Raw genomic sequence first — 13262 nt, 5'->3', positions numbered from 1 at the left:
AAATGATAAATAAAATTACTACTAGGTCTTTGTTTATTCGATATTTGCTTTTAAACATTAAGTAATTATGCATTCAAATTTGTTTCTATATTTGTTTAGGTGATTGTCATATTGTATATGCTTTTCAAGTGAATCTATTTTAAACATTTTTATATATACGGAAGATTCATTTGGGAGTATTTTTAAAGAATTAATTTTTTTTACACTGACAGTGTATACACTATTAGCATTGAATGAATGATAACTATATAAAATTGAAATTTAAAATTCAACTATTGCACACATGTCATGAATCGAACGGTGATAGTGTATACACTGTCAGTGTATACACATGTCATGAATCAAACTATTAGAGTGCATATGGTGAAAATTTTCCATTAATTGAGTGTGTTTCTGTTGAGAAATACAAAACAAGCAACTAATTGGATGTAGTTCTTGTAAACATCGAAAATTTATAGAAGTTGATTGTAACTTAAATATATAAAAAAAATAAATAAAAAAAAGAGTCAGACATCGGGGCTTGCTGTACATTGCAAGACATACTTTCAACTAAATCATAATTCAAGAACTCGCAAGCATCCAATTCATTCAAACTCCAAATTTTACTCTTATTTGATTTATTTACCAACTAAATTCATTATTGATATTTACTGCATTGAACAACTTCTATTTCTCTTATCATACGCACCTAAACAACCAGACGTTCAAGAATCAGCACATCTACAGCCACGTACGATTTCTCAGCGGGCAACTTTAGCGCTACCTCAGCAGCAAACAGTGACTAAACAAAAGACTGTTAATTACGCTAGTACATCCAAATCAAAAGTTTAAAGTAAGGAAACGTTCTGTCTTGAAGAATTTAGTACTTTCTCAAGTAATATTCATGAATCTAGTTGTATAAATTTGCCATAATTTTTACTTCAGATGAGTTGATGTTAACTCGTATTCAATTGGCAGCCTGTAGCCAACATCGAACCAAACCACTCGTTGCCGCTAAAGCAACAGCTGCTACAACTGTTGCACATCAAAACTTGAGGGAAAAGTTACGCTCCAACTGTTGTTGCAAAAAAAAAAAATTTGGATCAAGATAACAAATCCAAATCCAGCCCCTTTGATTATTCAAACCGGAATGCTTAATTTGTTGTCAATTGTTTGATGTAGAAAGATGATACGTGGAAAGCCTTTCATTTTGATGACTTAAATGTGGTTCTTCTTTTGATAGAAATCTAAACACAGAGATCTTTCTTGGCTATTATTTTGGTGTAAAATATGGTAGTGTTATTATGCTGGTTGTTACTTTGGCCATGTAAAACAAGGTAATATTGAGTCCTTTTGTATGGATCGAAAATGGATGTTTTGGTCGCTGTCCTTTTTATGGCAAGAACTCTAAGGTTAATGTGTACTGCTTCGAGTCCACAAGTTGGCCCAACTTTGTAGCCGAATCAAGGTTCAAAATACTTAATAGCTTATGGACTGGACAGAGACTTATATTCATGCCATTTCTTCTTCTCAAATTAGATGTAGGGTGGGTCTCGCAGTCTCCCGCTTATAAGGTTTGTGTATCCGGTCATAGTCAAAAATGTCCTTGCAAAATCTAGTGATAGTCAAAACTGTCCACCTCATCAATCGTGCGCAGTTTCTAAAGGTCACCCTCTCTCTAATATGACATTTAATTCTACAAACTTCAGAGGTTGTTCTCGTCAAACATGACACACAGCTTCTTCCATTCCACTCCTTTACGTTGTCAAAATCATAACATCATTTGGACCCCAACTCATCTTTCTGACATTTTCTAACAGAAGTAAGAATTTACGTAAAGACAACACAAGATTCGCTCTGACACGACTGTAATGCGAGATTTGCTCTGGGACCAGCAACGACGCGCGGGGGCAACAAAGTATGCATGGATTAGGGGTACATGGTGCACCACCAGTAGGTCATCTGGCTGCTGCTGCTCCTGGTCACTTTGCATCAGCAGTAATGCTTCCTCATGGACATCATCCCCCTTATGTTGCATATCCAATGGCACCGCCTCAGCCAATGCATCAATAGCAAAGTTCCTCGCATATTTGGTTTGTGGCTTCAGCAAAAGGAGTAATTCTACTGTTTCTGCATCACTTTTTAATGGACGGTGGAAATGCATATTTGGTCTTGTGAGCCATAATTTGTACGACACTGGCACAAGGAGATTGTGTTCGGCAAACTAATGCCCGCATTCCTTGTCTGGACATACTGGACTCAAAAACATTTATGTGGTGATCGTTTTTTTTATCTTAGCCATCTTTATTAAAGATTCTATTAAATCTAATCATTCTGCACTCCACGTCTTAAGCATGTTGCAATGTTTGATTCTTCAAGATAAAGAGAAAAGCAACTTGTAAACCAGAGACCAAAAAAGCAGGAAAGTAAAAAAAAGACCAGTGTCGTTCTCTTACTTCTCCAGTGCTTGCCCCTGGGTGGGTCTGGGATATTCTCTCTCCCTCTCTCTCTCTGGCTTTAAGTCAAACTTGAAATGGTCTCTCTCTCTCTCTCTCTCTCTTAAGGCATCATTTTCGCCATATAGAGAGCTTGAATTCAACTTTCAAATTGTCTCTCTCAGAACTTTCTTCCGAGTCTGCTACTTCCCTAATGCATGTGCACTTGCTCTAATCATGTTTAGAATGGTCACCGACACACTCCCCTTTCCTCTCAAACAGCTTTTAAATTTTTTCTCTTCGACATACTAGAGAAGTTTGTTAGTTGACTCGAGGATCCAGGTGCAGCAAAATCCTAAGACCTGAAATAAAACTTCCCAAACCCAAGAAAATGCACATCGACACCATGCTGGCCTATGCCCATTCGCATCTTCCAACAAGAAGCCAGAAACCTTCTACCCAAAAATCTAATGCAGCTTTTTCTTACACCTAATTCGTAAATTAGAGGGGAAAAAAGCCTCAAAATACTAATGTCCCACAGAAGAAAGATAAAGAAAATTAGTGGCATAATGAGCGATACCAGTTCTGCAATTCACGAAGATCTTTGACAACTGAGCTTTCATGCTCGATAGCTAGTAAACTTCAATAAATTACATTGTTACAACACTGACTTCTTTTGCTATCAAAATATTTGAGATGAATTATTTGAACATAAGCAGTCTGAATTTGCCTGCATTAGTAGAAAGGAATAGAAATCTGCCGATCTAATAAGCTACCAAATGGCATTGTCATAAAGGTTGATATGTGAGACAGATTAGAGCAAGTACGTATGTAGGAGCGAGATAGAGAGAGAGGTAAAACTCAACATAATTCGCATTACTAGGAATCCATTTCCACAAAACTGCACAACCCTAATTTAGGTACTGAAGAAGTTACAAAGACAGGTCAGACTAAGAAACACATGTACACTTGGCACCTATTTCACTTTAAATTGAAGCTGCTTGGACAGCACACGATAGAATAACCTCTTTCGCCCCCATCTCCACCAAACAGGCACCACTGCCTTTCGTCTCCTTTTTACCTGCTTCCCTGTGAAAAATGCCAAGGACAAGCCATTGAAATGACGGACCAAACATCCACTCAAAACACAAGATTGAATACCAGCAAGTCATTGTCTTAGATACACGAATCTGATTCACAACTAGACCTTGTTTCAAAATATATCCTTGCACCAATCTCTGTCATTTAATTATTTCACTGGAGAAAAGAACAGGTATTTTTTCATTAGCAGCATCTCTCTCCCTTTCTCAGTTTTTACTGTTGATCATATACTAAACGATTTTTTTTTTTTTTGGGTACAAATAGTTTAGCAGAATTAGACGTGTCATCTCTCTATTACTGCTTTTATGCACGTGCACCTTGGATCATTTGGTAGAAGTGTCTTTGTAGCAGGACCAATAGTACCACTATAACATGTAGAAGAGAACCAGGGGGACAACAGATACATTGATATTGATCAAAAAGAAGACTTCACCCTGTGAAGAGGACACATTGCAAGCCACTGAGATCCTAATTCCCTATTCCATGCCCGAATGCTCTAATTATCCACCTTCTCTTATATTGGTTTTAAATTACTTAACATTAGAACCAATGTATCCCAAAAGAAAAGTGCAAGAATACAACCACACATGAAAACAGATCTAAAACCGGAAGGCTGTTCCAAGATCTCAGGCAACAAACACACTAACCTGTGTCCTGAAAAGCATAAATTCCCCATCGTAACTGCAATTTGGAAAAGGTTGACTCTAGTGCAGGCCAATATTTTGTCTGAATTTTTAAAACTTCAAAAATGGTTCGCAACCCAGACTTGGAAGGAACAATATCATCCAAGTTGCACGCTGGACTTTCACCAAGCAAGACCTGCAACCAAGTTTGAAGAAACTAAAGACACTCAAAACAGGAAGCAAGTAACGTATTAGAAAATTTAAGAAAAATATCTGGGAAGAATATTTCCACAGCTGAAGCTGAAAGCTCAATGGTCAAACCATCTTGTTCACCACTATCAGACAAATGAGCTCGCATATAAAATTAAACAAATACAAGCACGAACTACATCTTTTTCTTGGTGTCATTAATAACCTAGATGATAATGATAAATTATTTGCCTGAAAACTGTACATTCAATGCTATTCCAGCATGATGTACCTAGGTGTTAATTTCTCCAACCTGACATGTATCTACAAAGACAACTCCAAACACCCAGTTAAAGTGTAGATGGATGATACCAAAAGTAGAATGTGGGATCATATCCAGCAGCAAAGTTAAAAGCATAACGATTAACGGAGTTGAACCAGTACCAACAATAAGATAATTTACCTTAATAACTGCAGTAGCAGAGGATGATATTGAACGAAGATTATAGCTGTAAAAGTTACAAGTGTTCAAGATCAATCATGACATTCAAATACGTGAAAAAAATGACATGAACCCATGAACGTCTAAAAACCAACCCGCCCTCGAGGATAACAAGTAACTTTCCACCAGAAAGAGCAGTCAGCATTTCTGTCATCTGTGCAAAGCCAGCAGGAGTCACCTAAGAAGATGAAACAATACAATCCAGTGAAATGATGAATCTTAGCTTACAGAGGCAATATCCTATCCTTTCTTGGATTCCTCGACTATAATTGCAGCATGTATTATAGTAGCATATGCAAAATCAAAAAGGCAATCAAGCACCAAGCTTTTGCACCACCACTCTCAATTAGAGTATTTGGCATAAAAATATTAAACATACATAAATTATGAATTCTTTCCTTTTCCAGAAATGGTAAAATAAAACTTATGTGGAAGGAGGATTTAGGGAAGTATCATAACATAGCAGGAATCTCCATTGAGCTTAGTATAAAGAAAGTGAGAGACAGAAGAACCTTCATCTTTTTGTCTCAATGAAAAAACTTTGCAGCAACATCATATGCCAAATTTCAGCAACTTTTAGCAGGTCAAACAACAAACAAAATTCCTGATTAAGATGAATGATTCTGAAGCCACCTATTTTTAGGAGAAATGAAACACAGGGGAAGATGGGAAAATGATTAACAAGTTTGAGCTGTCCCAAAAATAGGGGAGGCAACGTAGAGTAGTTTCAGCAAAAGAGTGAAGGTCTCCTATACAACTTGCCTTATTCAACAAAATTTGTCTACAGAGAAAAGCAACCAGTTCAACTAAACTTCAATATCTAAAATATGATACAAAGATCAAAGCTATCAGCTTGAAGCTAATGCACAGAAAGATGATCTCAATTGAAACGCTATCACTGTGAGACACTTTTTCATCTTATTTTAAACACCGCCAGTTTCTTATATTCTCAGAGCTTGACCGGCCAGCTTAAATGCGTGCTAATTTAGCATATAGGAGTATCCCTGCTATTTTGATGATTCTGAACAGATAAGATTTGGTAGAGAATGGACTAATAGCAAATTTTAATGTGGCCCACCAATCAGCAAATATCTATTGTTGCAGTAGCCAAAAAACATAATTGATTATGAAGGGTAAAACAAAACAGATAATTTTACCAAGAGAATATTTCTTACATCACAACATCCAAGGGGATCACCCCTTGCAGCATCAAATCCTGCAGAAATGATAGTAAAATCTGGGGCAAACTCAGAGGCTGCAATAAAGTGTATTTCAGGGAATATTAGACGATTTAAGGAAGTTAATAATGGCAAAAAAAATGAATAAAATGTACAACAAGATAAATGTGTGCAAACTGATAAGAAGAGGAAAACGTACAATTACATCCCAATTGCATAATGTGGCAACAATGAGCCAAACCAAAGAGAAGCCAAGGAAAGAAGTGGAGGCAAAAACAAGTTCAGAAAAACTTTGATTCACAATTCAACATAATCCTAATTGGCATTAGACACCCAAAACATGGTACAATATATTAACTTCTCTGGACATTTTACTTTTGTACGAGTGTGGTTAATGAAAATAACATATAAACAGATGCTAACTAAAGTGAAATGGTTCCTTGAACCCTTATCAAATCTAAAGAGAAGCTTACTGGAACAAATATCCACCTAATTTATGCTGTAATGGTAAGAACATAGAGACAACTGTCTCAGAAAAGCTGCTAGGCAGTATAATTTCAAGTTTTAATCATCTTGATCAAGAATTCCTAGTCCACTAACCAATTGATAAAAAATGCAAATAAAAACTTCTTAAGAGTTACATTACTATGCCATATACGGTCTATTTTAAGGTGAGAGACAAAGAATCAGGTTATCAACCTATAGGAATCACAATATGTTGAAATGCATAAATATAGTCTTTATCGCCAACTCCCCGGCGACTCCAAGGAATATTGACACAATATCCTTCTGCACCCATGGTACCAACCTACAAAAGAGGGTATTTATTTCATACAATTACTGGCAATTCAACAATCACTGCAAATGGCGAATGAGAGACAAAACCAAACACACAGGGAATCAAATACCTCATCAGCAGCTCCAGTGCCAGGATAGAACTTTCCACCCTCGTGTCTATGCAGGGACACATACAAAACCTACATAGAGAGTAAAAGCCTTAGGACCTCAAACATCCATCAAATAAGAAACGAGTAAGCTTCCCTTTTAGGCCTCAAACCCATGAAAACCAATTATCAAAACCCAATAAAATAAGGCAACAAATACAAAATGGAGTAAGATGCCAGATGGAGTCCATAAATAATAATTTTGAAACTTTATCTGGCCTCAACATGAAGCATAAAAAAGTGTAGAATCTCGTGTAATCCAAGGAGGACTGACCGATTTGCTCTGATCAAATATCTCTTGAGTGCCATTTCCATGATGTACATCCTGTGTGATACAAAAGAGAATGAGGGTTCAGTAAATCATAGCAATTGTATTTCCAATTTATGACAGAACTGCAGTAATGACCATTCAAGGCTTATTAATAGTTCAACAGTGCAGTATGAATTCAAATACAACTGCCCTTACCCAGTCAACAATTAAGACCTTCTTAGCTCCTGCAGCTTGGGCTGCTGATGCAGCAATTGCTGCATTATTGTGAAGGCAGAACCCCATTGCCTGTTTCACACCAGCATGATGACCAGGAGGCCGAACCTGTTATCATGAGAGAGATTGAGAGAGAGAGAGAGAGAGTGTGTGTGTGTGTGTGCTCATAATATTTTCCTGTCAGATTTGTTAAGTTCGTAAAACATTCCCAATAAATGCTAGATGTCCTTACCAGAGCAAAACCATTTTTTGCACGCCCTGAGAATATAGTAGAAGCCAGATCAGCACATAAACCTGCTGCTAGCCTGGCAGCACGAGCTGAATGTTCGTTTGCATATGTATCAGGAGTGAAGTAACTGCAAGGTCCAACCCAGTAAAAGAAAGTGAAAATGCAACACCTTCATAAACCCACTCAGGCTTAATATAGACGTGAACCAGCCCATGGTTGAATGCATACAAGAAAGAAGAGAGAAGTACATCAGGGAAAGAAGAGAAGAACTTCAAAAAAAAAATCAACAAACCTAGCAAGCATACGGCTTGTGAGCTCCACAGCCTCAATGTTCTCTGGAGAGTGGATCTAAAATCTCCAAAAGGGACAAAATTAGCAACTATAATACCGTTAAAGAAAATTTTAAAAAAATTAAATGAAAAAAGTTATTATTTCCCTCGCTTTTAATGTTCAAGATTATGCAACTACAGACACAGGCAACTGCTGTTATCAGAATGCCAGTTCATAGGTAACCTTCCACTAAGATTTTAACCAAAGTTCATGGATTGGCCATGACCATCAAATTCCAAATATTTGGCTTGATTCTTCCATGGGCCAAAAAAGAAAAAAAGGGGGGTAAATTCCACATACACCCCCTGTAGTTAAGCGATTTTTAAGATACACTCCTTGTGGTTTAAAAATGTCCACTTACACCCCTTGTGCTTTGGATTTAAGTGGAAAACAAAATGAAATGGACTCTACTAGTTAAAACTTAACCATACACAATCCTATATTGCAAATGATTACTTGTTTCTAGTAATATCAAACCTCAGTAAGATTTTTCTTTTGAAAATGCACCAAGTGAACATTTCCAATAGTGATAATTTAAAGTTTTTTATAGATTGCAAACGTTGATTTGGAGGTATTTGTTGAAAAAAAATATTATTAAGTCCTCACATAATCAGAATCAAGTAACCGGTTGCACTATTGGAGTGCGTATGTGAAATTTCCGTTAGTCAACTCCATTTCTATAAGTTTTCACCTAAATTCAAAGCACAAGGGTTGTAATTGCACATTTTTGAACCACAAGGGGTGTATCTTATAAAGCTTAACCACAGGGGATGTATGAGGAATTTCCCCCAAAGAAAAACCCATGTAATAGCAAAAATGACACAGGGAGTTTTGTCTAAATGTATTACCATTAGAAGTTCCTCTCGTGTAATCTCTCTGGCTAAAATTGGATAACATCTTCCAGGAAATATACCTAAAATAATGGAACTTTATTGAGAGAACTAACATGAATTGTAAAATTCAGTACTCCAAATCAGTGAAGATTTGAGCAAATTCCACATTTTCAACAATAAAACATTCAACAATTTGTATTACGAAATTTATGAACCTGCAGTATCAAGGCTGGCAGCAATAGCCCGAAGACGATCTGGTCTTTCTGGATGCGGATGAGACTTCATTTCAACCTTTCAAATAAAGAAAGAAAGAAACAAACATAAATGTCAGACACCGCAAAAAGAGCATACAGTTGGGAGAGAAACTTTACGTCACATCCACTGACATGATCCTTAGACTGGAGAATAAACAAGTTCTTGAAGGTTATACAAGGTAAGAGGAAAAGGAATGAAAAGGCATAAAGTTATTTTTCAAATTTAAAAAAAAAAGCATAAATATCAAAATGATTGCAAGGTAATTGAACTGTACTTCTGCATGCAGCAGCATCCTCTCATCAAATCCTACTACAGTGGAGTTGTTTGGAGCAACATTCTGTGAACGTGATCCTATATTGACAAGAAATTTGTGAAATTAATGTAACTCTTATGCTAAAACAAGACAATCATCAAATCCTATTAGCAAAGTAGGAATGCTATTGCAAATATTAGTATATGTAGTGAGATAACAAAAACAAGGTCATAAAACCCATATTTAACTCACAAGAACACAAATTATCAAGACAAGGTAATAGAAAATCCTAAACTACTCAGGAGGTTAAGGATAGAAATAAACATCAAGCACAAGATCCAGAGAATAACCTTTGGAACTTTCAATTAATTCTGATCCATTTGGATCAAGACTTTGCTCAGGCAAAAACGGAGAGGCATGAAACCCATGCCTAAGAATTCCAGATTCTCTATGTTCTCCACATACCTGCACAGAAAATGCCACGTCGAATCAAAAGCAGAAGCTACTTTGAACCCAAACTTGAGAAAACATTAACACATATACATTTCTCAAAGAAATAGAAATGGGAATAAGGATGAAAACATGTTTAACAATGTTAGCAACTGAAGCATACATCACAGTGTACGACATCATCAAAGTTAACCATTGTACAGTTGACACAAAACCATTTTAAAACTTCGATGTTCTTCTCCAACGGATCCCAGTCACTATCATCATCATCATCGTCAAAATTATACTCTTTATTATAAATGTCTTCCAAAGTCATATCATTCTGCCTTTTTCCAGTTTTCTGCAGTAGATCACATAAAGAAAAAATTATCAGAAAAACCAGATGAGTTGATTAAGCAAGCAACGAGAACATAAATCGACTTTGAAGAGAACTTGTGAAGGTAGAGTCCCACTGTTTCACATACAGGTATTACATCTAGATGGGAGTTGGAATTGGAAGTAGCTGCTGAATCTCTTGTAGTGACTTCCGAGATGTCCACAGATTCTTCATCTGTATGGGTACGATTAGCACCAAATCCCAAAGAACTAACCTCTCCTAAACTTCCATTCAGGGGTTGACATAGAGCCTTTTCGCTTTGTTTGTGAAGATTGTTCTCAGCTTCTCCATTTGTTAGATGATGATTAATTTGCAGAGTATCCGAGACCATCTTGTGTTCAGAGTTTATATGGCACTTATCCACCAATAACATTTCTTCACGAGAAGATAGCCATCAGTTAGAGAGATCCAAAAAGCTAAATAAAAAGGCACATAACTAAAAACAATACAAATAAAATGAAGATTGATAAGGGGAAGAGGAAACATCCATATGATCCAATTGAAGCAACCAACTATTGCATAGACAAAACAAAAACAAGTTTCTTCTTTTTTTTTCTCCTACGAAACACCCAGATAATACAGAACAAGCCATGTCGAGTAGAGTCCAGAACAACGTTCCCTCAGTGCTGGGGCTTAGAAAGGTCTAAATTCACATAGCCATAATGTCGACAAAAGTGTTTCCTGTCTACATTCCCATGAATCCAAAATCCCCATTAAACACCTTTCTGCTCAAGTAAACGACATTGATAACAAGTTCCACAAAGAAAATTAGTCAACATAAAAAAGCTCTTGAAACCGTACAAGTTGAACCAAATAGAAAGAAATTAACCCCAATTGCACACATTTCAACACTGTAAAAGTTGAAGTTTTCTGGGGAACAATCAACCAAATTTAACCAAAAAAACTGACATCAAAGAGAAAAAACCACCAGTATGTGTACATCATCAAATGTGAAGGATATCAAGATAGAAGTTCTACAGTAATTAAATACTAAAATTCAACCCAACTCAACTGAATTAAAGCCAATATTTCACAATTTCCTGGCGTCAACTCAACGAATCCTTTAGCTGTATGTAATACTTTTGCAACCACACACCCATAAACAGGCTGTTTAGAGTAAAATCACACAGACTAAAAGCAATAATAAAAGACAAGAAGAAGTACACCAACAGAAACAAGGGAAACCAGGACGAAAAAGGATGTCTTTGCAGTTAATAGTATAGTAAAATTTTAGAATATGAAGTTCATTTTCCCAATAATTTCAAAATGCTGTTCTTAGATGACTATTTCTACGCCTGCAAATCTTCAATTTGAAACTGTGGTCCTATCTTGTTGATGACAACAACAATTACAATGTGAATTATCAACCAGTATGGGGTGACCATTGCAATGTGATTGATCTCCGTCTGGTCCTGGTCTACAAAGAACCAGGATAAACTTAGAGGAAAAAGTTGGTCTTTGCATTTTACAGCATATGCTATTGGACAAAGAACAAGTCACAAGTTATCATATTCAGAACCTAGACAATAAAGCCTACATGTCCAAAAATCTACTTCATCAAATCCATGAATATACATTGTCCAGAAAAGATCTGTTCTTAACCTTGATTGGGAAGATAAAATCACTGCATCGGAAAGATATTCTATGCTCAACCAAAAGGAGTACTATTTCAAAACTAAGCTTGTGTACATTTCTCCTCCTTGCAATGTGAACTTTTAATCCTTATACCAATTTTACTCCATTGTTTTTATAGATTTACTAGCAATTTTTAAGGCATAAAAATCGAACCTTTAAAAATTAAAAGCTAGATACTTTGACAATCTCAATCCCACTCCTAAAGTAGCACCAATAACCAAAGAAAAAAACCGAAATAGACCACAATAACAATCCAAATATCCAATATAATACCTAAAAATAACGTCCCGACTATGTGAGAAAAAATGCAGATATATATACAAATATGTACGAACAGTAAAAAGAAATAAGTAAAAAAATTAAATTTTAAAGGCAAAGAAAAGTTACCTCAGATAGCGAACTGCATGGTCTTGATGGAAGGCAGAGAGCTGAATGAGCTTCTTTAAGTTCTCCTGTCAATGTTAAAATCGCGTCGGCCGGAAGGAGAAGAGCCACGGCGGTGGATGGTGGTCGGGGGGCCGAGCGATGGCCTTGGATTGCAGCGATAGAGGTCGGGTGTGAGAGGTTTTAGGGCTCCTGGGCTCGGGCTACGGGAAAGCCTCATAAAAATGGTAAAAAAAGAATATTAACTAACTAAATTAACTTTCGGAAAAAAATTACTAACTCTTTTGGAGAATGGACACGCATACTTACTATGTACATTTTTTTTTTACAAATAATTTACTGTGTACTTTATCTTACTTAAAATGTTTAGAATGTTTGGCTTTATCTTACTTTATCACATGATTAGAATGTTTGGCTTTATGGCAAGCCTCTAAAATAAGAACAAAAAAATGAAAAATAAATAGAATTTGTGTTCGTGAAAGACTTGTTCAAAACCTTAAACGAGTCAAGTTCAAATGAATTTTTTTGTTCGATTAATAATTGAACAAACACTAGCATGTTCGCGAGTTTTAACGAACGTTTGCGAAATGGACATAATTATTATTTGACAAATTTTAGAGTTAATTTTATGGCTAGACTTTTATATTTGGAGGGTTTTATTTGTTATTTTTATGTTAATGTTAGTTATATAATTAATGAATAATAGAATTTAGTCACTTAGTACTTTAATTATTTTTTAGAATGATTAATGATTTGTATGGCATATTCAAGGCTTAAAATAATTTGGATTCGAGTATTTCGAGCATGTTTGCGAATGGCTCGTTTATGTTAAACGAGTCGAACACAAACTCGAATTCAAACATGAATTTTGCTTAGCGAACCGAACACGAATACAGGTTTGGAATTCGAAAATTAACGAACGAACACGAAACAGAGCTCAAACATAAGATACTCGATTTGATTCGATTCGTTTACAACTCTAGTTACAATTAAGTGACAGGTATATTCGATTCGATTTTGCTTAACGAATGGAACAGAGCTCAAACATGAGATACTCGATTCGATTCGATTCGTTTACAGCT

General features: G+C 36.0%; 1 protein-coding gene across 2 annotated transcripts; it reads right to left on the bottom strand.

Annotated features, from left to right (window-relative positions):
- Positions 1 to 3263: 3263 nt before the first annotated feature.
- Positions 3264 to 12323, bottom strand: LOC113740140 (histone deacetylase 15-like). Of its 2 annotated transcripts, none has more exons than XM_072045744.1 (18): positions 12184 to 12323; positions 10250 to 10536; positions 9949 to 10125; positions 9686 to 9800; positions 9357 to 9433; positions 9043 to 9118; positions 8843 to 8907; positions 7957 to 8012; positions 7668 to 7791; positions 7418 to 7543; positions 7226 to 7276; positions 6916 to 6984; positions 6707 to 6815; positions 5987 to 6084; positions 4925 to 5007; positions 4791 to 4836; positions 4163 to 4334; positions 3264 to 3503 (listed from the first exon to the last, which is right to left on the bottom strand). In XM_072045744.1, the coding sequence occupies exons 2-18, from the start codon at positions 10532 to 10534 to the stop codon at positions 3391 to 3393; spliced, it is 1842 nt and encodes a 613-aa protein (XP_071901845.1). In that variant the 5' UTR covers positions 10535 to 10536; positions 12184 to 12323; the 3' UTR covers positions 3264 to 3390. The 2 variants fall into 2 exon arrangements, with proteins under 2 accessions (XP_071901845.1, XP_071901846.1); XM_072045745.1 differs by having other exon boundaries at positions 6005 to 6084.
- Positions 12324 to 13262: the final 939 nt, after the last annotated feature.

The sequence above is a fragment of the Coffea arabica genome, chromosome 4c, assembly GCF_036785885.1.
Source record: "Coffea arabica cultivar ET-39 chromosome 4c, Coffea Arabica ET-39 HiFi, whole genome shotgun sequence".
NCBI classification, from domain to species: domain Eukaryota; kingdom Viridiplantae; phylum Streptophyta; class Magnoliopsida; order Gentianales; family Rubiaceae; genus Coffea; species Coffea arabica.
This window is presented reverse-complemented; position numbering and strand designations above follow the sequence as displayed.